Source organism: Mizuhopecten yessoensis, unplaced genomic scaffold (genome assembly GCF_002113885.1).
Source record: "Mizuhopecten yessoensis strain PY_sf001 unplaced genomic scaffold, ASM211388v2 scaffold11099, whole genome shotgun sequence".
Lineage (NCBI taxonomy): Eukaryota > Metazoa > Mollusca > Bivalvia > Pectinida > Pectinidae > Mizuhopecten > Mizuhopecten yessoensis.
Genome location: NW_018408879.1, coordinates 130,616 through 156,850, shown reverse-complemented (window position 1 = coordinate 156,850; position 26,235 = coordinate 130,616). Strand labels below are relative to the sequence as shown.

The following is a 26,235-nucleotide window of genomic DNA, read 5'->3' as shown; positions in this document are numbered from 1 at the left end:
CGGCCATGTTGTTTATCCGATCAGTCTCAAAAGTTGCCCTGCACAGCTTAGGACCAAGGGGAACCTACATATAAAATTTGAGAAAGATCCCTCTGGTACTTCTTGAGAAATAGCGATAACAAGAACTGTTTACGGACGGACGAACGACCACGGACGTAGGGTGATTTGAATAGCCCACCATCAGATGATGGTGGGCTAAAAATAGACCCTGACTATCATAATATTTATGACAGTGTTCTCATTTTAAGACATGATTTTCATCACAGATTCAACTGAAATCTGTGGGACTACTTGCACACAATGTTGTGATTTAAAAAAACACCTAACAGAGACTTCCATTGATATTTTCTTCCTGGACAGCTTACTAAAAACCGTTCCACACTTGAAGCTCTTTGTTAAGTATCAACAACGTCATTAGCTTTCCCCTTCATATGAATTTCACAAGAAACGTAGGCACATGAAATATACCCCTCGACAACTAATAGCTAACTATGTTTGTATATTACTGTGCTATTTTCAGCCCGAAACATCCTAATTTTAACAGCACTACACTTTGAAGTACAACTGTTTGTGTGATATCAAATGGCACAGCTCCAGGACATTAACTTCAAGACCCTGTCTTAATGGTGGCAAACAGAAAAATGAAAACTGCCCCTCCTTAATGATTTCATTAGCAGCTTTTTTTTTATATTTCATGATAGTTGTTCATAAATTTAGAAAATAGTTTACAATTTTTGTAAGTGTTGCTTTTGATAAAGAAAATGACAAACTATATATTCCTTGGGGAATATGTAGGAGTGTTGCTGTACACTGACAGCAAAACGGTTCTACATCTGCAGTAAGAGAGATGATTCTACTGTTGTAATCACATCCAGGAACAAAAAGTACCGGTATTCCAAAAATTAAATTCTGTTTGCTTTACCCTAAAGCCATCCATCATATGAGCACAACAGTAACTTGTGAAGAGCTGTTGGCCCTTAGGTAAATACATCAGCAAACGGAACACAAGTAATTAGTGTTACAACTTGCCTCCGTTAACAAAGTAACACAATTACAGTTACAGCAGCTTCGCACAACACTGCAACAAACATCTATCTAATTAAATGCTTGCGTACTATTTATATTACTGGTTTTAAGAACCCTATCTAAAATCAATTAAGGAAGTGTACAGACGGTGAGGTAAATCTCAGCACTACCACTTACAATTAAGAGGCCTCCTTTACCGCAGAATTACGTATGTCACCCGGAACAGTGATACCTGGCATGGGATCCGAGTTAAGACATTACTATGATAATTCCTAAAATTATTTATGGTAATTATATAATTTCATTAAGTTGTTGGAAACACTACTATGAACCAAATTTGACATAATATGGATGCCTGCTCTAATAAATGAACCGGCAGGGATTGAAAAAGTGTAACTTAATTCTTATTGTAAAGTTCTACATTTTGTTCCGTTCCAGATTTTATAATTTCTGGAAGTTACCCAGTTAGTTCCAGCAAATTCTGACACCAACACTGCACTGTATTATTAAGTGTTATTAGAGAGAAAACCAAGCTCCCATAGAACATTATCTATAAATAGACTGACCAATGAATGCTTTCAGAGTAATGTACCACCTTGTCAACTCCACCTTGGAGTGGGATTACGATACCTCAATGTCTCTGCCACATAGTGGGAAAATAGTAAAAAACATCAGGTATTTTGTTTGAGGAAAGATGCATCCAAATAAATGCTCCCAAAATGTCATTTTACCTGGCCCTGGAACTCTGATTTAATAAAGTATGGTACTATTAAAAGCATTGCTGAAGGTCTCACTGTGATCAAACTACATTTATTGACATGCATATGGTACTCTAGATCTACACACTGGAGTTCCAATGATCAAACTATACTCTGTTCTAGCTGTCAGCAATTATAAAGCACAATATTCACCAATTACCTGTTAATTTGAAGTGGAATCAATACCATATTTACCAAATCTTATTTAAATTGTAATCACGTGGTCACTTCCCTCCCTCTGATATAATTTTTGTTAACAACTTTTTTCAGTAAAACAATTATATGTCTGATCTGTATTGTATATGATATAAATATATACTAGATGGGTAAGCAGTTCTCTAGGTATTGAACTTGTCTCACATTTTCAGTGAATGTCAATATGATTGAAAACCAATTTAAAACATTTAGGTTCCAGTGTGATGCTGGTAATTTGCCATCTTGATATTAAAATACCAGAAAGATAAAAGTTCAATAGGTAGATTTTAACTACAACATCCCCATACCAAATCATTGAAATTAAAGCATACCCACACCATGGGACTGAAGCTGCAGCACCACTTAATGCAAGTTTGAACCGTTATATAGAAACTACTCCATTACTCTAGCTCCCTCGAATGAAAAGTTCTAGTTTATTCAACTGCAGACCCAAAATGTTAGATTACGAAAATCTTGGTGTCCAAAACTAAGATTTAATCTCTTGGAGCCAGGGCCCCATTTGTAAGAGTCAAAACTACTGCAGCAGTAACTGTAAGATTCAAACTACTGCAATTAAAAAAGAAAAGATTTACACTGTTTGAAAACTGCAGTGCTTATCATACTTTTTTTAATTTCCATGGGAAAGATTACACATGCTCAGAATTAAAAGTGTTAATAAAATGTGTGTATGCACACTCTAGGGGAAAAACAACACTTTTCAATGGCATCTTTTGAGCTGTTCTTTCAGATGAAATCATTAGATGTTAAAATATAGGAATAGTTTAGCAAATTCACTGGTTGAAAATGCTCAATTTTAGGGTCCAAAATTGGGAGTTTCCCTCCGAAATCGGGAGAGTTGCCAAGTATATACTACTTCCCTTTCCAACCATAGCAACATCAGGTTACTGCAGCTTCTAACCATATCATTTAAACTTCCAAAGCCTCCAACCAAAAGATTCAAACTACAGAAGCTATAACTGAAAGACTCAGATTACCAAGTTATGTTCTACACACATTGGCCATTTTACTTAAACCAAGGGAAGCTGAAAATGGTAGAAAGGTGTTGTAGACCAGTGATGATGGAGCCAACAAAAAGGTGAGGCTGGGTTTCACATCTATACCAACCCTGTAACGACACACTAGCTCTGTAATGTAAATAGCTTCAGTTTCCAAAAAAGCACAACCTGACTAATTGTAACACCATCAAACAACACATTTGTTCATCCACAGAGTGTTTCGGCTCGTTTCGAGGCCTGCATATCTCCCACTGAATCCATCAGCCTCACACTTCTAATAGTTGTTATGGGACAACAGTGAAACATTGAAATCTTAACGTGCAACACAAATTAAGCCAACAAGAGCAATACAAATTGGTTAAGATCTATATTTATAACATTTACACGCCAAACGGCAAAATCACAAGGAACCTATATATCTCGATGAAAAAAAAATGTTAATGAAGTTCTGGAGTCTAGGAGCATAGGCTTGCTATATAGTAAACAAGAAAGATTAGAGGTATGTACCAGTAATCTTATTTCCAATAAATAAATAAATAAATAATACTTAATGGTAATGTATTGTCAAATAAGCCCGATATCACAAAGCTAATTTCCTTATCTTTCATAATAAAAATCTCCGTTATCTTCAATGAGAGCAAATCTCTGTTATTTGTTTTATATTTCAATTTCTATCGAAGTCTGATTCAATGAAACTTAAACCAAGTGTTGGCTGTTCTATTTGCCCATGTAATTGACCAGACTAATATTGCCTGTGCCTATGGACTTTGAGAGTAATTTTTACACATCAGTACTACACTGCCATAACGCAGAATATTTTGGTGTATTTATCAAAATATTCAGGTATGACAAATTAAAAAGTGATAGGACTCTAGCTTTACTGATTTTTGTATAGTAAAATTATTGAATGAAGAAAGTTTTTATTTCTAACTTGTAAACACAGGCTCTGGGTATGTACTAATGGGTTGGGAACATTACTTTGGTTGATCTTAAAGGGGTATTGAACAGAGTTGGTCTTGAGACAAATTCAGCATGAACTGCTTTGCAGTTTTTTGAATTTGTATTGAAGACCAACTCAATCACCTTATGAAATCAACATGGCCTGCATAGATTGCTTGGTTTTTTTTTGCTGATCTCATTTATTTTAAATGTCAAAAAAACTAAAATACCGACAGGTCAGCAAGGGCCTCACTGAATACCTGATTATATATATATATATCTAAAATCCACACCTTAATCCGCAAACACACACAAAATCTGAAGGCAGAATTAAGTCACAGTGACCGTTTTAAAATATGGGTAATAAAAGGCATCAGACATGTATGTATCTGACAAGCACCATTCCTCACCAAGTATGAACTTAATCAGACTACCAGAACAGAAGTGATCTCAAGACAGTCTGAAGCAATAGGGCACCATGAATAATGGGATTCAGATGTTCTTTTTGCCATGTAGACTAACAACGAAGCACCATTACCAACAAATATGAACAAAACTCTACCAACAGAAGTAACAGCATTTAAATCTCAGCCAACCAGAAGTGACAGACAGTGCATGGCTATCTTGGGATTTGGATAATATGACATTATATAATATTGTATGTTTTAATACAAGATATCAATCAAGCACCATTTAATGTTAAAACAAACATTAAGAAGTCAGGAATGGGTATATAATGTAGTTTCAGCAGTGTTGGTCTCACATTTTGGTGTTTCTTGACTTAACTGGGGTATCCATGTGATCTGATGTGATGTGAAATATGCTGCATATATACAAAGGGTTTATACAGCCCTGTGTACTCATGTGAAGTACCTGTACAAACATGGAAAAGTTCTTCTGACAATTAACTAAGGTCATCATACTTACATGAATACACATCACAGGTAGGTCTATATAGTTGAGAAGTTCGTGATGAAATTTGACGGACATACAGGAGCTAAAAAACACCATGATTTTCTTCTTTCGGTTTTTTTTCAGAAAGGTAAACAGCAGTAAAAACCTTTTGTCTGATGGGCACACTACATATCCCTGAAAAAGAAGGAGGTGAAAATATATTCAGTCAGCAATTTTCGTATCCAAATTATTACATTCTTATCAGTTTTCGTTATTTTCTATATTCTCAAAGTGATTGCTAATGCCAGTTAAGCCATTTAAATGGAGCATGAGACAGCATTGTTTATAGTTAGTTTGGTGTACAAATATGTTTATTTTTCTTCTTTTATTAATTAATTAATTTTTGTTTTGTTTTTGTTAGTTTTAATGTAGGCTGTTTCTCACTGACCATAAAATATACACAATCAAATTCTGTTGGCCAGAAATATTTCATACATAGGTGTCAACCTCTGAAACCTCCAATGAGGGAGATCTCCCTCATTCCACATTTCCAATGAGGGAGAAAGTGTGTGAAGCGTGACTTAAACTGCTTTGCTCAATTTATCTTTCCCATTGTATGTATCAAAATAACTCCAAAAAGCATTCATTTGATTCAGACACACCTGTTATGATCATTACACACACCCTGCAGTAACTAAGAGAACATTTGACCACAGAAATTAGTTTGAGTTTGTGTGAGTTAGGACTTGAATGAGGGAGTTTCGGGGGATATTGGTAAATATTTGGTCAAAATGAGAGAGTCTCCCTCCTAATGAGGGAGGGTTTACAGCTATGTTCATACCACATTTAAAATCCCTTCAGCTGTTCTGATCTACTAAAGTTAAATGGAAACATGAAATACCCTGTCCCATGTCACATGCTCACGAAGCACTTCTTATGCAGAAAAAATATTATGACATTGTGTGTTTAATGTTACAAGTTGAAAATTGAGTACAGTCAATAGGTACAATGTAGGACAGTTGTTATTCTTTTTAAACAAATAACTTTCTTTCTTTTAACCATATTCTGGCACTGATGTGTTAGCTATATTGATCAGAGTTGACCTAAACCACTACAGGAGTAGAGAAGCTAACAGGGTTGAAATTACTGTGTACCTGGTACATCAATTTTATCATAAATCAGAAAATATATTTTCTGGAATATTTTTCAACTTTCAGAACCTCAATAAAAACTTGAATAGATGGCATTAAGGCCAAAAAAATCTTGGGTAGGTAAGGAACCATATACACTCGTCATATTGTCCTAAAGAAAAGAACCCGATATCCTCCTATGTGTGGAAAAAAGCATGTTGGCTACACCAACATAATTGTACAAAGAGAGGTAACTCTACTTAAACCTAAATATAAAATACCTAAATACCTGTGGTTTAACATTTAGGCATGCTACCTGTATGTATGTATTTAGTGTATCTAAAATTAAAAAAATAAACTGTTCTTTGTGTCCAGATGGTCTCTGTTAATAGTATACTTGTAAATGTAACTTGAAGCTTTTAATAGTATACCTGTAAATGTAACTTAAAGCTTTTAATAGTATACTTGTAAATGTAACTTAAAGCTTTTAATAGTATACTTGTAAATGTATCTTAAATATTTTAATAGTATACTTGTAAATGTATCTTAAAGCTTTTAATAGTATACTTATAAATGTAACTTAAAGCTTTTAATAGAATACTTATAAATGTAACTTAAAGCATAAATAGTAGTCTTGTAAATGTAACTTAAAGCTTTTAATAGTATACCTGTAAATGTAACTTAAAGCTTTTAATAGTATACTTGTAAATTAAAGCTTTTAATAGTATACTTGTAAATGTAACTTAAGTACCTTAAAGCTTTTAATTGTTTACTTGTAAAAGTATCTTAAAGCTTTTAATAGTTTACTGTAAAAGTATCTTAAAGCTTTTAATAGTATACTTGTAAATGTATCTTAAATATTTTAATACTATACTTGTAAATGTAACTTGAAGCTTTTAATAGTATACTTGTAAATGTAACTTAAAGCTTTTAATAGTATACTTATAAATGTAACTTAAAGCATAAATAGTAGTCTTGTAAAAGTATCTTAAAGCTTTTAATAGTATACTTGTAAATGTATCTTAAATATTCTAATAGTATACTTGTAAATGTAACTTAAAGCTTTTAATAGTATACTTGTAAATGTAATTTAAAGCTTTTAATAGTATACTTATAAATGTAACTTAAAGCATAAATAGTAGTCTTGTAAATGTAACTTAAAGCTTTTAATAGTATACTTGTAAATTAAAGCTTTTAATAGTATACTTGTAAATGTAACTTAAGTACCTTAAAGCTTTTAATAGTTTACTTGTAAAAGTATCTTAAAGCTTTTAATAGTTTACTGTAAAAGTATCTTAAAGCTTTTAATAGTATACTTGTAAATGTAACTTAAAGCTTTATGTCTAGCAGTGGGTACTCAACCATAGACATTCAACACTGAGGCTAAAAGTGAGGTAAAGTCAAGTAAGGTGTAAGGAAACAAAGGCAGTTGACAGACAGGTCTGGGATATTGTAGTGGATGTCATGACAAGGACTATTATATTACTTGTACTGAACTGCAGTGGTTCTTAACTTCAAATCTAGTTTTAGTTAAAAAGTATCAAACTATTTGTCTACCCTATCTTGTCCTGTTCCTTTGTCCAAAAGGGACACAATCTCGATTTATTCAACATAGAATTATTTCATTTAATAACTGTTAAAGTTTTTAAAATTCAGGAGGGTTTTAATATTGCTTATTTCGCAAATGCATCATTTTTTTTAGATTGTGGCCAGAACATCAAAGTTTCACATGTCTGTGATGCCAGTTGTTTTGAGGCTACTAGGTATAAACATACATGTAGTGTTGAAAAAAATCCATAGATAAAATTAACTACCGTTGGTATTAAAATTTGAAAAAAAACACCATAAATCCACAAAACAATTTGATCTGGTTTGAACAAAAGATCAAAACCCAGGTAAATACACCCTGTAAGGAATCTAGACAATAGCTTCAACTAATAACACCACCCACGGTCATCATTGCACAGCACGTCTATCCAGGTAAGATTTTTCACATCCAGCACAACAACTCAGATTATAGTTGCAAACAATAGATTGGTCTTTAATTTCTTTGTGCAGTCTAATAAAACATGTGCAGTAGGTGCTAGCTAATGGCTATTTAAATTTGACTCAAGTCTACAATGGTCCCCACTCACCTTTTCTTTTTGGCATAGAGCTCTATTATGTCTTCAATCATGCATTTCATTAATATTTACGGTCACCTTGACACATTATTTGAGAAATCCTTGCCGATTTTAACAACAGAATGTCATCGTGTGTCAGTGAATATCAAGACCATGGCCTACTTTCCCAACAGCATGGTGCCGGATATAGGTTTAATGTAAATTGTAATAGGTTCTCAATCACCAACTCTACCTCAGATTGTAACAAACTAAGTTCACAAGGCTTATATATATAGATGACGACAACAATCCACCAGACATAATGCTATTTACAGTGAAACCTCACCTACTCTTAACTTGTAGTTAGGTACCTGTACCGTTACCCTGTGGCTGAAATGGCATTTATGCGCATATTTAATATTTCCCCGACGATGTTTGGCATCCATGTTTTAGCGGAAGTTTTGTTTCAGTGGGTGTGTAAAACCAGATTTCGGCATGGCAATATTAAGCGAAACTCATTTAGCAGATTCCTGAATCCTGACCATCTTACAAGATATTCAAACTTGAATATGTTGTGATTTTTAATTTCATTATCAATTAACATTATATTATGATATTTGTAAAATTAATGTAGCCTAACACAGTATGACAGACTATGTCTAAACGACAAGTGAGTGACATATACAGCCTCTTTATTTGTCTTTCTTTCTTTACACGGATGGCTATATATTTTCGTTATTGAGCAATTCATATCTTATTAAATGTTATAATCTTTATTAAACTTACTGTAACCTAATGAGTACTTGGAACTACTTGTGAGGTGTTCCAAAATCGACTTACAGAAATTGTGATTCGTGAAAATAAACCCCCACAAATAAGTTCTGGAAACTGAAATTTTACAACTGTGAAATTCAAAAACTATACTGCAGCAAAGGAATTCTCCATCAAAATTTAGTCATGGAGATGTTCTGGGAGAGAAGTATTATAAATGGATAAAATGCTGATGGATAAACATTATTTCATCATATACTTGGCTCTTCACACTAGGAGAGGTAAAATCCTTATAGTTCTAAATTCTGATCATCAATTCTCTCTGAAATGAGCGAAATGAAATCGACAACAAGCATCAACATGCGAAGGGAGACAACTTTTATATGACCCACCTGCTCCAGCCCTTCCACTGTAGCCTTCTCTTTACTATCATCTACACCCACATACAATGGTTCCTTCTTCAGGGAGACTTTTGCCAGGTCTTCAATCTTCCGTGTTTGAGTCGCTGAGAACAGCATGGTCTGTCTTTTCTCTGCAAAATTAATTTGAAAATAAATGAGGCTCAATATCCACTATCTATATAAATATTTCTTTAGGGTAGAGAGTCGTAGAGTTCTATCTCCAACAAACAAGAACATGCTCCAATTTTTTAAACATGTTTCAGACTTGTAGCAAATAGTTACATATGTTAGAATAATATCTTTAATCTTTTTACACAAAAACAAATTCCACCACAGGAATTTGATCTGACACAGATCTCATGATAAAGCAAAGTGCTTATATCTTCCCACACAAAGGTTCATGATAAATAAGTTCATTAATTCCTTTCTGTAACATTATTGGAAAAGAATATTAAAACATTTGAACCCCACAAGTATTATGTTTTGTCAATATGTCCAATATTTTATTATCAATGGTTAAGCTAGAGATGTCAAGTTAAAATTGTTGAGACAGCTAGTTATACAGGATTGCATTGATCTGATTGAGTCACTAGGTTATTACAACTTCCAGTAAAACTGTTGAATGTTGTTCTTACTTGGTAAAAGTTTGATGATCTGTTTCATTTCTTCTTCAAAACCAATATCTAAAATTCTGTCCGCTTCATCAATTATGAGACACTGTAGGTTCTTGTACATGAAGTTTGGTGTGTTCTGTAAATAACAAACGGCAAACAGAATAAGAAATTCATCCTTTTCATAATAATTTTTGGACTTTCAAAAGAATGTTTAGAAAATAAAAATACTCGCGACATTAAATAATAAATTATATTTACAGAAATATATAAGGTACTGTCACAAAACGATGTTGCAAGTCAACCATGCATTATATAATGACAAATATATATGACTTCAGATCGGACAGTATAAATAATTGATACATTTGTCAGTTTGACAGAGTAGTATAATACTTAGGAGTGAGTAAAGTATGAGTCAGAGGTTTACAAAATGTGACTCAGGAGTGAGTAAAGTATGAGTCAGAGGTTTACAAAATGTGACTCAGGAGGGGGTAAAGTATGAGTCAGAGGTTTACAAAATGTGACTCAAAAATGAGTAAAGTATGAGTCAGAGGTTTATAAAATGTGACTCAGGAGTGAGTAAAGTATGAGTCAGGGTCAGTAAAATATTTGTCAAGAGTTAAAGCATTGGCTGTCAAGCGGTCATTCTGAGATAAAAGTAGCTCAGTAAGAGTAAAATCAGAGCTGAGAGCTGTCAGGCAGATGACAGAAAAAGGTAAGACATCTGAGGTCAGTTAAGGTACTGTAAGTCAGAGGTTCTTGTAATTTGTTTATCAGATGGAGTTCGGAGGTCAGTCACGAAATCTACCCTGGGTTCACTCTCACCTGTAAGTGATCAAGGAGTCGTCCAGGTGTGGCTACAACCATGTTCACACCCCGTGACAGCTTCTTAGCTTCCTCTGCCCTATTGGTCCCTCCCATGATGAGGCCATATGTATGGAAGTGGTGCTTCAGCAGTTCTTTCACCACACCAAAGCTCTGCATACACAGCTCACGTGTAGGGGAGATAATTATACACCCTGTACCTGTAGCACAGAGTGAGTTTTGATCATCAAAGAGGGTTTCACACAGTGGTTAGAATATGCAGTGAGGAGAGTTGAAATAAAATCTGGGTGGTAAGGTTCACATATTTATATCAGGAGAAACTTTAAGCTGACCTATTCCCTGGCATTTTGTGAACACAAATCCATGTCCATTTTCCTAAATCATATCTAATGTAATATAGCATAGTATGGCTTAACTTCAAATACCAAAGTTAGGTGTATCATCAGAGAATAACTTGAAAATTGATTCTATTGGAATCATCTCTGCTCAATTTAATCATACTTATACAAAGAATTTGAACTTTATAAAACAGTTGAAAGTCTATGAGAAATAATCCCCAATAAAATATAGTAATATCCCACTATTAATACATAAACAATTGCAAGTTGTGTTGGACTTGTATTAAAGAAGCAGGAATATACATACCATTTCTGGGTTGGAAGCGAAGCTTGTTGAGAAGTTCCACGGCTGGGATAAGAAATGCTAACGTTTTGCCACTGCCAGTCTTTGCTGCTCCCATCAGATCTCTGAAACATGTCAAGTACTCTAGCTAACTTACATATTATATCCAAGGTTATAGTGATAGGTTTGAAAGCACACTGTTTATGTGTACAACTTTCTCCAAACATAATACAGCAGATTAAAATTGATAAACATAATGTTGTATAGCCATAGTAGGAAGCAAATGCATCTCATGGAAAATCACCTTTGCAAATAATTGACTCAAAAAGTCATATCCATTTTTGGCCATTGTTTCAAATCCATTTTATATTGGGAATGGGGTCGCTATTGACCCCATTTACCTGGGCACAGAAAACACTGATTTCTGTCATAAAGCTTTACCAGGAGGTGAGATATGGACCATGTATGCATTTCTGTAATTTATTTTTTAACCTTTTCCTGCCCTGAAGCATGAGAAGATTTTTGAACTGGATTTGTATTTTCTGTCATAGGTAAAGTTTGAACTTATCCCCAGGATGTGAACTACGAAATGAGTCTGTATTTCTGTCATGTGTAAAGCTTTTCTTGCCCTACAGGATGCCCTACAGGAGGTAGGGTATGGACTGAGTATGTATTTCTGTCTTGTGTAAAGCTCGTCTTGCCCTACAGGATGTAGGGTATGAACTGAGTATGTATTTCTGTCATGTGTAAAGCTTGTCTTGCCCTACAGGAGGTAGGGGATGGACTGAGTATGTATTTCTGTCATGTGTAAAGCTTGTCTTGCCTTACAGGAGGTAGGTTATGGACTTAGTATGTATTTCTGGAATGTGTAAAGCTTGTCTTGCCCTACAGGAGGGAGGGTATGGACTGAGTCTGTATTTCTGTCATGTGTAAAGCTGGTCTTGCCCTACAGGAGGTAGGGTATGGCCCGAGTATGTATTTCTGTCATGTGTTAAGCTTGTCTTGCCCTACAGGAGGTAGGGTATGGACCGAGTATGTATTTCTGTCATGTGTTAAGCTTGTCTTGCCCTACAGGAGGTAGGGTATGGACCGAGTATATATTTCTGTCATGTGTAAAGCTTGTCTTGTCCTACAGGAGGGAGGGTATGGACTGAGTATGTATTTCTGTCATGTGTTAAGCTTGTCTTGCCCTACAGGAGGGAGGGTATGGACCGAGTATGTATTTCTGTCATGTGTTAAGCTTGTCTTGCCCTACAGGAGGTAGGGTATGGACTGAGACTGTATTTCTGTCATGTGTAAAGCTTGTCTTGTCCTACAGGAGGTAGGGTATGGACTGAGTATGTATTTCTGTCAAGTGTAAAACTTTACCTGCCCTCCAGGAGGTGGGGTATGGACTGAGCCTGTATTTCTGTCATATGAGTAAAACCCATATCTTCTATTCCTTTCATGGTCTGCTCAGACACTTTGCCCTCGAGAGATTTGAATGATGAATCTGACAGGATACCAGCTCCTAAACCTGATCCAGGCACTGAAACACAGCAAGCAGAACATTCACATCACTTATAAGATACCTCTGGTAACATGTTCATTTCCTGTTCTGACCATTGTATGAATACAACAAGTTTTTTTATTATCAAAATAATATACAATTTGGCCTTCTCAAGGCTATATGTTACCTTAAGCGTGCATTGCCCTTGCGAATATACTTAGCATTATTCTATATCTCCCTTATCTTTTTATCTACCGGTAAATATTACCAATGCATATATTCTTTTAATTGAACCCATCAACTTAGCAAAACATAGTGATCATTTTTGGATGTGCACTTGCGGTATTCCAAAGAAAATATGTATATTTGGCCCTTATTTCCAGCTTCTATGTGGCAGAAATGCATTGCATATGAATGGCCCTTAATCACTGAATTTCAATACACTGTGCGACACAAGTGGAAAGAGGCAAGTCTAATCGAAAGCGCCCAAATATTTCATCACGTAACATGGAAAGCTTCTTAATATAGATGTATTTGACAGTCCAATTTCCAAGAACAGAGCAACAAGGAGAGCCCCATCAGGCCATAATGACAGTTTGTAAAACACAACTATTTAATGACCCACAATATTTCAATACACATGTTGCTTTTACGATTCTAAGAAAATTAAAAGCGAAACTGAATGCGATGTGGTTGTTTGTCACTCGATCCAGCCAAATCAGTTAAATAGACTGGATAAATCTGATTAATTTAGAAAAGAATTCAATAAACAGAAGATGAATAAACAATTATGTCTTTATGGATTTTCTTCACAAACAACTATGGAGTGATTCACATTAATGGGGTGATTCACATTAATGGATAGATTCTCATTAATTGGACACAGGTTGTAAATATATAGTTTCAAACACAAATGCAAACCTAATAGCCTAATAATGGAGAAGTCGGAACTCGGACTACGGACTAATAGAATCTTCCCCTACCTTGAGGGTGTGACAGAGAAATCTCTAACCCTCGGGATGATGTTTTTTGGTTGTCTAACCCTCGGCTCCTCCGAGAGTTAGACAACCAAAATAATCAACCCCAGGGTTGGAGATTTCTCTGTTTCACCAGGGGGTGATTATTTTTCTCCGATCTTATTATTTCAGTCACAACTCCACCGACAGTACTCTGCCATGATTATAAACGAAAACACATATGGGGTATGAATATCGCCATTCACTTTTGATGACGTCACAATTACTGGCGACACATTTTAATGATGTCACAATTGAACATGTGCTAAACGGCACAAAATTATCACCCCCTAAGGAGTGACAAGCTGATCTTTTACGGCTAAAACAGGAAACACACCTGTGAAGGGTGGGAGAAATGGTGGTCATTTGATTTTGGTATGGTAAATGTATCAGAATTATCACAGAGTTATATTATTGTAAGTCTGTAGTGTCATAACTTAAATTGAAGCTTAATTAAATGTTACCTTTAAATTAAAACATAACTTTTTTTTCTCACACCTCAGGACATAAATACCTGCACCATGCCCCATGCTAGATTTGTATTCCCTCCCAATCTGTCTGGTACCTTTATGTGACATTTCAAGGAATTTCTACACTGCGGTGTATTCATCGACATTTAATGGCTTGAAATTGACAATATGCTTTATAAATATTCTTATTCTCATGTTGTAGCATTATTGCTGCTGTGTGAACTGACAAAACAAGTTATTTATATAAATGTTTTGTTGTTATATGTGTTGTTTTGATGTTGTTAGATATCTGTTGTTGTAGATGAAATATAATCTACACTGTGAAATACATTGTTTTCTTTGTAAGGATGGACTACATTTTTATGCAGAAGCTTTCAAATGCAGCTTTAGTAGTGTAGGGGCCATTTTTATTTGAGGCCAGAATCTTAGCCCTCAACTGAGATAACCCGGATCTTGCTCAGTTACAGGTAATTAATTGTATTAGCCTTGTAAATTGTCCCACTTTTACACACAAAATGCCCCATATTGTTTTGGTATAGAGCCAAAATGCCTCCATAATCAGAAAGGCAAGCCTAATCACTGAATATTCGGTATTACCATTCTTGTATACATGCACATATAGAACACCAAACTTTTCAAAACATTCATGGTTAGGCACCAATGAGCCAAAATTTTGAAAAGATCGAGTCCCAGGTTATATTACAACTTTTGGGAGCTTTTATTGACATCTAGTAACATATCAGTGTTGATCTTACATTTGGATTCAATATCATTGCTGACTTCTTCAGGTTCCTCATCACCATCATTCTCATCTGAATCATCTACAATATCCTCACAATCGTCTTCTATATTTTCAGCATCATCGTCATCACTTGAAGCGTCTTTATTTTCTTCACTTTCATGTTCTTTCAAATCCTGTTTACTTTTCTTAGCAGGAATTTCGCCTGTTTCTTCTAATTTCCGTTTCTTTTTCTTCTTTGTCTTTGTTGTTTCATCTGTCATTGCTGTGGATGTTGTTCTGCTGTCTGCTGATGATACAGCTTTTGAGTGGTCCACTGTAACAGAAGAAATGTAAAAACTGATATATACACAACATTCCTAATGATTGATGACTGATGATTTATATACAAGCTAGGGAATTTGTTATCAGTATAATCTATGCTGTTCAGGAGGTAGATTATATCCAAGAGCAAATTCAAGGGACTGGATAGAAATCATAATAAACTCTCACAATTTGGAAACATGTATCTGGTTTTTTTAATGACTCAAGTATTAAGAAAATATAGCCATCTCAGTACCAAATGTCTGATTCCACTTTTCTGTTCCGGGAGAATATATCACTTCATGGATAACAGCTAATGTTACCCATTTTACCCCACCTTTCCGCCAGTGTTCTCCCCAGAGTTTTTGTATGCACTTTGGCATCTTTGTTTTAACCCTTCCATCACAGCACGGCGCTGGGAACCATTTCCGCGTCGCAACCTATCAATCGAGCGCAAAGCCACTTTGAGAAAGAAAACTTAACAGGAGTAAAAAGAAATAATAATTTATATACATGTAGTTAGTTCTAAATAAATAGCATTACTTTAATCATGACATTACATTATTATTGCTCAATTTCTTGCCCTTTTCTTTTTCTTTATCATTAATTTTTTTAATACCTACTATCATGATTTGTAAGAACTTGTCAGTTGATGTGTTACGGTCAAATGCATGCGTAACGGTAAAATGGTGATGCGTAGCGGCTCAAAATTCATGCGTAACGTACCCCACCTTTCAGCCCAACAGAAAGTCAGCTTCTCTATTGGTATCCCTTTTGATCCCATGAGCTAAGGATGCAATTTGGTTGCAACATGTCAACTAATTTGAGAGGAAATGTCATGGTTTTAAGTTCTAAGTGCCTGGGGCTGATATTTTGTACCTAAAACAGCTATAGCCCCAGATCTAATGTCTAGCGATGCTTCGTGTACTTAGGAATCACTCACTTCCATTTATAACTTTCATTTTCTTCTTTTTCTTTTGCAGTTTTTGCTGAACCTGAGGGATGTCCTCTGCAGATTCTATGTCTTCCATGTCGCTATCAACTGGATCTTCCTCCTCGACAGCAGCTGTCAACACTAAATCAGGAAATAAGAATCATTAATCAATAGTGTGTAGTGGCAAAATAATCAAGGTTTCCTTAAGGTATTTGCAATTGGGGTAAGTACATACAGTCTAAGCCTAGGAAATGTTTCAAATCAAAGGATTTTCTTTGTCATATAACACTTTTAAGGCCAGAACCATAGTACATGTTTGGAATTAGTATTTAACAGTCCTATACCATTTACTGGTCTGTATTGATCAGGACTTTTCAAGGTAATACAACACTGAAATCCCATATTGATATCCTTGGCTGACACTGTGCATGTATTTGACACCAAATGTTATTGAGGTCTAAAACAGTTTCATTTACTGGTGTTGGATATTGAAGAATATGTGTATATAGTTTTTAAATCTCTTGTCTGCTAGTTGTTAGAGCAAGGATGAATTCTTTCAAATCACAACACCAAAAAGACGAATTTTTCAAAAAAATAAATAAAACCTCATATCACTTATCCTCTGATGTAGTGACTTAAGATGGAAGTGCGATAAAGAAATACTGATTGCCTTTAATTCACAGAAATATTTAAATATCAAGGGCACATATTTAAATCCCTGTAAATAAACTGAACAATGAATTGGCATGATCAATAAGCACAAGGCATTTCTGACTGGTTATGAATCCTATTTAAAATTGGAAAATGAAGAAAATAATACATTATATCTAGGGATGGTATCTAAAGCTTCAAATTAAACTAAATTAATCCCTGAATAGTCCAACACAAATAGAATGATCACATGTTGAAACTTGCAAGTCACCTCCCTTTGATCAAGCTGACATTTTCCTAGAAGAGCTAGACATGCAGGTTTTATTTTTAACTGCATTGATTTCTGTAATGCTCCTTAATGGGTATGTTCCAAGCAATGTCTTAGAAACACTGCTTTTTGAGACCCATAGCCACATTATGACATTCTATTTCTGTATGTGTTTTTGCTTGTCGTTCCAAATTTTGGGGAGCAAGGCGAGAAAAAATTGCACAATACAGAGTTACAAATGTAGTGATTGTGGCAGGTTAGTATATAGGAGCATAAAATATATATGGAAGTGGTTTAAATATATACATCACTAGCCTTTAGGAGGATAAAAACCAATCAATTAACAAAATGCAGATAAATAACATCATTACAAGCCACAGGCTTTCCATTGATGTCTTACACCTATGAGAGATAATAGCAAAGTAACTAACAGATCAATAAATCCCAATACGTTTACCTTGTGGTGTTTTTAACTTTTTAGTTTTCATTTTCTGTTTCTTTTTCAGCATATTCAACTTCTTCACTTCTGCAAAATAACAAGGAAACAATTGCAATTCTATAATACTTAATGATCCTGATTTAAAACATCAAACACTTAACACACTTAACACAACTGTGTTAATCTTAGAACATTTAAGCTTTTAAACAAATAGTAGAATAAACCATGAACTAAACAATTAAAAATTCATCATCGAAATAGAAGTCACTTTATATATATATATATATATCCTACCTCTAATCTTACACATGTCCCATAGAGAACACTTATGTATCACACATTTTGATGTTCCTATCATGGGGCGCTACAATATGATACGTGTTTGGTACTACAAACCACAGCCAATCAATTTGTTTTGTTTCTTTGGCGGACTTACGTTATCTTGACACCTCATGAACATAAAATTTACAGAAAAAACTTATCATGAAGGTGTCACCTATGTAAAATTTGGGATTAGAACCTTAATTTATCTAGCTTCAGTTCTAGATTCAGAAAATGTTGTGCTTTGTATGATAGTTTTGGCAAGTAGATTCATTGTGATATGGTGTGAAAAGAATTAAATCTATTTAAGTGTTTGTATTTGTCTTTGGATTCTGAATGGTGTTTGGTGTAACTGTTTAAGTGTCTCTGGCTGTCAAACTGCAGAGATAAGGATGTTTGTGTACTAGCTAGCTTTCTTACTTGCATGTTCAAAAGTTGTTGTCGTATTATTCAGTAAAATAGCATGATGCAAATTTATAAATATTTATCGCGCTTAGAATAATGTCTCAACCTCACACTTTTTGTGTGTTGCTGATTTATATAAATTCTTATATTTTTTAAAAAGATTTCCCAGCAATTTTCAGCTTACCAACAAAATAGTACCAGGTTACGAAATGTCTTAAATTTGAATACAGTACTTGAAACGATTTACATGACACCATTTGACCAACAAAATCATTATTCTAAAACAACTGTTAGCACATGGTTTCATTTCTAACTTTACCTCAGATTGATATAGCATCGCCATGCATCAAAAATGCAGTGTCACAATTTATCTAGTCCAGCTATGGACAACTGACATTCTTGAAGTGTGAAATAACTACAAAGTGTAGCTCATGATCATCTTCAATTATTAAATAACATAAATAGTTCATTCATTATTGAAGAAGTCATTGTAAAAACAGAAATGTAGTTGTTTTCCGATTATAAATATGCTTGTTGATTATTGCAATATCGTTCCTTACTGTCGTGTTTAAGGTGCTTTATCTTCTATAAATATGTTCTAAATTGGACTCGTGTCTCTAATTAGACTGTTAGAAACGCACCCTTGTAATCCATGCAAGCGTATGCGAGTGTGGCCAGAACGAGGAACAAGAGTATATAGTATGATATATAAAATTTACATCAGATAATTTTGATCAATACCCTGAAATATGCTTGCTACCTAGCACATCGTGTCAACTGATCAGGACACAATACACAATATATACAGCAATCAGCTGTAGATCGTCTTGCATTTTCAGCTAATTTTGGACAGTATAACAATGATATTGTATGAAAACTCTCTGGATTCAGACTTTGTTGTTTCTTCAATCATTGTTAAATATCATTGTTCTAATCTCTAATCTAGAACAAATGTAAATAAAACAGCATGCTACACCACGTGCAAGATTTTTAACTCACCGGAAGCCATGTTGGATTTTGAATACCAAAAAGCAAACTACTGTCGTTACACGTTTGCACCGAGTTAGTATTTAATCAGTTGTTATTTGCATACATTTCATTTTGATTGATTTTACTTAGGTTATTGTATAAAATCAATATACTATGTAAACGAAACTTATATAAAAGAGTCCGAAATAACGACATTATACACAGTTCTGGTGACGCTTGAATATTGATTTCATTGTGAGTGAATCTCTACTCGTGCGATACAAACATTTTAAAGATCATTTACATTCCACTAAAAACATGGCCGAAGCAGGTGTGTTTCTAATGACGCTATTGTATATATTTGTTTTCTAAACCACTCTTAGTTTCACGATAAATGCTAGTTGATGTTTTGTATCGATAACTTATCGAACATTACACGTTTACACTATCATTACAAATAAGAAAACACTAATGCGATCGTTGCACGACTCATCAGCTCTAGTGACGTAGTAATGTGTAGACAGTCAACAGGTTAAAATTGATCATCTGCACTCTTTGTCTAAGGGTTTGAAAGAACGTGCACTGTTTGGGAGCAATTGCATTAAAAATACGGAATGTCTTTCATTGAAACATATTTCATATTCACATCCTTATTTCAGTAGACAATAAACAAATATTGTGCACAAAATATTTGAAGACGTTAGTGCAGTATGGGCAGTGCATGTTAATTTTTTTAGGGGGGGGGGGCATATTATACATGTATATACTCCCCATATATCTTCTGTGTTCCTAAAATCTGCACAACCTTCATTTCGCTTAAGATGGCAGATGGTAAAATTTACTGGATTGTAGAATTAAGTTTGAAAATTATATTAAAGTATTATGAATTTTGATGAAAATGATTGTATTTTAGACGATGTCCCTCCATTGGAGGATATGTCAGAAATGTTGCAACAGGTTGAGCAACTGAGAGAACATAAAAAGAAAGGCATGCCAACAAACGGGACATCACATCATCACATAGAGCAGGTATGTCTTACCAACTCTTTTCCTAGTGCCGTAGCATCACTTCAATGTAGACATGTTCAACAGAATGGGTTGTGAATATATTGCTGCCAGTACTTGAATATGTTTTACTTATTATTGGTGAGAACACTATTGTCAGTGTTTTGATTGTTTTATGGTTGTGGTGTTGACAGATTGAACCCATGATTGTCAAACAATTGTCTGCATGTACAAATTTGATGTGATGTATTTCACTTAAATGACAGTACATTGTAGATTTATGAAATAGTCAAAAACATGCAACATAACAGTGATTTGTTTTTCGGCAAATATAGGGCCACATAAAAGCCTCTTCCATATACATTTTTCTTGTATTTTCCGATAATCATTGCAAAAAATATATAAATTTTCCAAAATCATCCTTTTTGTGCGATGCAAGATAGTTGTTAAACCATACAAAACAAATTATGTTATTTTGAAACTGCTCAAACCATCAGTAGTTTTTTTTACTGTACTTAAAATATATTTAGTTATCATAGAATTTATAAAATTGTCATCAATATGGACTGTGTTGTTAGGTAACAGGGCTGTCAACATCAATGTTTTCGTGTATTATTACAAAGATAAGTCAAAGTTAATCTGGAAATATTTGCTATTTCAATGTTGTTGGTTTTTTTGGGTTTTTTTACTGATCAAGATATAGATTTACCACTACATTTTTTTTAACAACTTTGAGAAATCAATGTCACTTATACTTACAAATTTTGGGTTTTTGAAGAAACAAAAATTAAAATAAGAAAGATCATCAAAGCTAATAGAGGATTAAAATAATGATGTTTTAAAGAGTTGTACAAATGTTAAAAAAAACTGAATGTACAAATGAAAAAGAACTGACATCCTTGTAAGACTAAATGGCTCTGTTTCTTTAGCTAGGCTGTAATTCAACATTATTTTTAAGACCTTAGACTTCTTAGCATATTATTGTAGTATTCATGCAATGATACCATTGATAATCACGTTATACGTAGTGAACATAGATTATGATTTTAATCAGGTTGTGATATAAGCTTATACACATATAAATTCAGATTGATTATCTAAACATTAATAAGCTTTTCATTGATATTAAATTTATAATGTTTAAAATAAAATTCAGAAATGATTTTTTAGTCAATATTGAGCAGGAAATTACTAAAAAGTCTGTTTTATTTTGTCAGAATGGAACAAAAGTGAATATAAAAGATGATCACACAAAAACACACAGTGACAAAACGACAACAAAAACAGTAAAGAAAGAAGAGACCATGCCTACAGCTAAATCAGGGGGAGACAATAACGGAGGATTTGGTGGAATGAAAAAAGGCTTTCTTTTCGGAGGAAATTCATCCAAGTCCAAACCTAAAAAAAGTGAAATTGTGAACAAGAAACAAACAAAAAAAGACTCAGATGATTTAACATTTATAAAAAAGGACGAACAGGAGACATCATCACAGTTCAAATTTCCAGAGGTAGAGCAGGCTATGAAACAGACCTCCAGTCTCCTGGACAACAAAGGTAACACAATGTTTACTGGTATAGTTTGTGAGTCAGACCTCTAGTCTTCTGGACAACAAAGGTAACACCATGTTTACTGGTATAGTCTGTGAGTCAGACCTCCAGTCTCCTGGACAACAAAGGTATCATCATGTTTACTGTTATAGTTTGTGACTCAAACTTCCAGTAACAAAGGTTGTATGCAATAGATTTGTCTTTGATGGTAATTACTGGTCATTTAAACAATATGTTTACTGTTTACTGGTACACAGGGAGGACCCATGGGAGTTGTATGCAATAGATTAGTCTTTGATGGTAATTACTGGTCATTTAAACAACATGTTTACTGTTTACTGGTACACAGGGAGGACCCATGGGTTTCGGTACGCCATGTCTTGGGACAAGACTTTTTGGAGGGGGGAATAGTTTAGGAGCCGAAGAATAAGAAGGGAAATACTGCTTTACTTGCAAGCTATGGTAATTTCATAGTGATTCAGTATAACACTGGGACTCACTTGACACTGAGGTTTGTCTAGTGGTGCAGTATAACACTGGGACTTACTTGACGCTGAGGTTTGTCTAGTGATGCAGTGTAACACTTGGACTCACTTAACACTGAGGTTTGTCTATTGATGCAGGATAATACTGGGACTCACTTGACACTGAGGTCTGTCTAGTGATGCAGTGTAACACTGGGACTCACTTAACACTGAGGTTTGTCTAGTGAGGCAGTATAACACTGGGACTCACTTGACCCTGAGGTTTGTCTAGTGATGCAGTATAACACTGAGACTCACTTGACACTGAGGTTGGTCTAGTGATGCAGTGTAACACTGGGACTCACTTGACTCTGAGGTTTGTCTAGTGATGCAGTATAATACTGGGACTCAGTTGACACTGAGGTTGGTCTAGTTATGCAGTGTAACACTTGGACTCACTTGACACTGAGGTTTGTCTAGTGATGCAGTATAACACTGGGACTCACTTAACACTGAGGTTGGGCAGTGGCTAGATATGGCTGACTGCTGGCACATTACAGTATCATCTTTACTTGTAATTATCTTTGATTTAAACATCCAGTCTTCTTGGAAACAAATTAAAGGTACCATAATGTTTACCGTAATAGGCTGTGAGTCAAATATCTAGTTATCTGCATAGCAGATGTAAAATAAAAAATGCTTAGAGTTAATGCTATATGTTCTGAGTGAAACCTAGTCTTACGGGTAGCAAAGGTAAGACCATATTTTGATTGTTATTTCCCTACCCGAACAAAATAACCAGTCTTCTGATTGGTAAAGACACTATGGATGAAACAGTTATTTCTCTGATGGTAATATCCGGTCATTTAATAGAGCTCTTTGAATCAAATCTGCAGTCTTCTGAATAAATATTTCTGCACCTTAAAGATGACTGTATGTTTACTTTTGCAATTTGTAACCACAATTCAAATATCTATCATGTTTAACCACGTTTGATAGCACAGCTTGTAAGAAAACATCTAGATGTTTTTTACAGAGAGACAGTTGTTTAACGCAAGTATTGTCCTTTACAGAGTGGGTGACAGATGAATTACTGGAGAATGTACAGAAAAATGAACGCCTTGCCCGCCGCCTTCAGGATCCAACCTTTGCCCGTGCCCTCACAGAGTTCCAGACCAACCCTCAAGCTGCGGCCCTCAAATACCAGAACAATCCGGAATTCCAGGAGACATTTCAAGACTTCTGTGGAATAATGGGTATGCATACCTTTGTATTCATTTCACTATATTTACATAGCATATAACTAGGTACAAATCATGTTAATGTGTTTGGTAAAACTATAAACTATTTATTTCCTTATACCTAACATAGTAATATCACAGTATGTGGTGTGTACATCTGTGTGTTCACTGTATAAAGGGTATGTATTTTAAATAACATGAAAACCTTTAAGTTTAAGTATACATGCACTTTACCTTGATGTAAATACAACAGTGAAAATCGATACCCAAGAATATTAACAGGAAAAACAACAGTGAAAATTAATATCCACTAATAATAACAGATTTATTTTATGCGTGTTTCAATAATAATATTTAAGGAGATCATTTTGGTAAGATGGGTGAAAACTCACCTGGTGCTGGTGCACCAATCCCCCCACCTAAGGTCCAGGAGCTCCACACCAAAACACCAGGGGGCGGAGCTGACCTGTCAGTCAGGAGTTCTACCAACCCCAATCAACCAACTGCTGAAGACGAAAGGAAAATGCAAGATATATTATCCAACCCAGAAATACGGGACATCATGATGGATCAATGGATACAAAAATTGTTTGAGAAAATGCGGACTGATCCAGTTTCTGGACAAAGGTAATCAATTTGTCATTACATTTATTAATAATGTCTTAACTGAGTAAAATGTAGTTAAATCAATTTTTATTTTCACAATGTTCTAGCTAGGATTTTCCAGGATGTATACTCACATTAGTGAAACAGGGTAACATTGTGTTATTTACAAATCAAGTGCTTTGGCAGAGGAAGCCCTGTTATAATAGAAGTATGAGTTTGACTGGGGCATTGGGGAACAGAACTTTCAGTTTTCATTTTATAGTAAAACGTGATGTGAACATTTGACCTTTAGATCCAAAAATTAATCCCAATCAAGTGTGATTGATGAAGGAGTACCACTGTTGACTGTCCAGATACTTGTTTCTGTTTTTATAAGTATTATGGTATGGGGTTGTCCGTCTGTCCATCGTAAACTTTTGTTTGTCTGGCAATCACCTCCTACATTTTTCGACCGATCTTTTTGAAACTCGGTATACATTATAATCATGATATAAAGTTGTGTCTCCCTGAAAAGAATTTTGATTCAACAATTTTTCCAAAAGTAATTGCCCTTTGTTCATTTCAGTATTTTATTTTTTGTCCGTAGATCTCCTTCTACATTTTTTGACGGATTTCTTTTAAACTTAGTAGGCTAAATAATCATGATATGTTGTTTTGTTTCCTTGAAAAGAATTTTGATTCAACAATTTTTGCAAAAGTTATTGCCCTTTGTTTATTTCAGTATTTGTTTATTGTCGGGCAATCTCCCCCTACATTTTTCAAAGTATCTCTTTGAATCTTGGTATACATTATAATCATGATATGAAGTTGTGTCTCACATAAAAAAAAATTGATTCGATGACTTTTCCAAAAGTTATTGCCCTCTGTTCATTTCAGTATTTGATTTTTTTGTACGGAGATTTTCTCCTGCTTTTTTTATAGCATATATCAGCTAACCACTCTTAGAATGATGCAGATCTTATTTCAATGTAAGAAAGTATATAACACTTTATGGCATTCAACGGGCGTATATTTTTCCGCCCCATGGTACTCTTGTTAAATATTAGTACAAATGTATTATGTTCTTCAGGTTCCTCCAAGAAGCTGATGTTGACAAAAAGAAAAAAATCCAGAAACTTGTTGACGCAGGGTTACTACAGTTCCAGAGATGATGTTGACAGATGATAGCTCTGAGCTACCCCCAATGTCTGTATAGACCGAATGTGTAGGTACACCCAACTGAAGGCAGCCATGTAAACACTGTCACAATGACAGAAGCAGGTTGAACATTATAAATGGACGCAAAGTAAGGGAGATTACCAGTGATTTGCGTTTGTCTCCAAGTTTAACCGATGTACAGTGTATATCCATGGAAACCGGACTATTTCACAATCAGTCAATTTGATACCAACAAGGAATTTTAATCGATTAAAATTCAATCTTGTTCAATACACTTGTTGTGATAAGTTGTTGGACTGTAACTGTACAGTTGGCTGATGTTATACATTAAGGCTCTCCATGGTTAATTGCTTTGTAACTGCTGAATTGATGATCTGTTTTCTGTAAAAAAAAAAAAAAACACCACAGGAGCTGTCATTGTTAACACAGCAATATTCCTTTTATAAAAGTTCAATGAACAATATTGTTAACAGCCATGATAGAACAACAAGAACCATCTGACCTGTAAACATGCTTACAATGAAATGTGTTACTACTGTCGAAAATAAAGCTAATTATTTTCATATTGTAACAGTGTTTTATTTTTAATCATGTTTTCATAATAGGTTATGTCTTTTTTAGGGAGTTATGGGTTTAGGGAGAGATTGCATTAGAAGGAAAATTGGCTAAAATGTCAAAATTCTTCCTCTGATGAACCTAAAATGCTAAATCAAAGATTTCTTCATAGATAAAGATGTTGACCATTAAAAACACAGGGGAAAATATACCCCAGAGGCCACCACAAAAAAATGGGGAAATGCACACAGCTATCACAATAAACAAAGGAGAAAATACACACAGCTATCACAACAAACAAAGGAGAAAATACACACAGCTATCACAATAAACAAAGGAGAAAATACACACAGCTATCACAA

The 26,235-nt window shown here is 34.6% G+C and overlaps 2 protein-coding genes across 4 annotated transcripts in view; one reads left to right on the top strand and one right to left on the bottom strand.

The window, feature by feature from the left end:
- The window catches only part of LOC110465694 (ATP-dependent RNA helicase HAS1-like), a 49,016-nt gene extending 29,547 nt beyond the window's left edge, over window positions 1-19,469 (bottom strand). Inside the window, exons 1-10 of one of the 3 annotated variants that reach the window (XM_021521684.1) lie at window positions 19,327-19,469; window positions 17,620-17,688; window positions 16,253-16,384; window positions 15,023-15,322; window positions 12,661-12,820; window positions 11,317-11,417; window positions 10,672-10,871; window positions 9,868-9,982; window positions 9,224-9,363; window positions 4,862-5,023 (exon numbers count right to left, since the gene is read on the bottom strand). In XM_021521684.1, coding sequence (XP_021377359.1) covers window positions 4,862-5,023; window positions 9,224-9,363; window positions 9,868-9,982; window positions 10,672-10,871; window positions 11,317-11,417; window positions 12,661-12,820; window positions 15,023-15,322; window positions 16,253-16,384; window positions 17,620-17,688; window positions 19,327-19,336 — 1,389 coding nt within the window. In that variant the 5' untranslated portion in view covers window positions 19,337-19,469. Of the gene's footprint in view, window positions 1-4,861; window positions 5,024-9,223; window positions 9,364-9,867; window positions 9,983-10,671; window positions 10,872-11,316; window positions 11,418-12,660; window positions 12,821-15,022; window positions 15,323-16,252; window positions 16,385-17,619; window positions 17,689-19,068; window positions 19,296-19,326 lie in introns of those variants that run through there. The other 2 variants (XM_021521685.1, XM_021521686.1) reach the window with 2 other exon arrangements.
- A 74-nt stretch (window positions 19,470-19,543) lies between these two features.
- Window positions 19,544-25,886, top strand: LOC110465696. Its single transcript, XM_021521687.1, has 6 exons — window positions 19,544-19,627; window positions 20,210-20,325; window positions 21,519-21,855; window positions 23,387-23,569; window positions 23,914-24,181; window positions 25,230-25,886. The coding sequence occupies exons 1-6, from the start codon at window positions 19,615-19,617 to the stop codon at window positions 25,309-25,311; spliced, it is 999 nt and encodes a 332-aa protein (XP_021377362.1). The 5' UTR covers window positions 19,544-19,614; the 3' UTR covers window positions 25,312-25,886.
- Window positions 25,887-26,235: the final 349 nt, after the last annotated feature.

What these genes read in the sequence shown, in the direction of transcription:
- LOC110465696 (XM_021521687.1), top strand. An exon ending in CAGTCTCCTGGACAACAAAG is followed by an intron (nt 21,856 to 23,386) that starts GTAACACAATGT and finishes TGTCCTTTACAG; the next exon opens with AGTGGGTGACAGATGAATTA. An exon ending in AGACTTCTGTGGAATAATGG is followed by an intron (nt 23,570 to 23,913) that starts GTATGCATACCT and finishes ATAATATTTAAG; the next exon opens with GAGATCATTTTGGTAAGATG.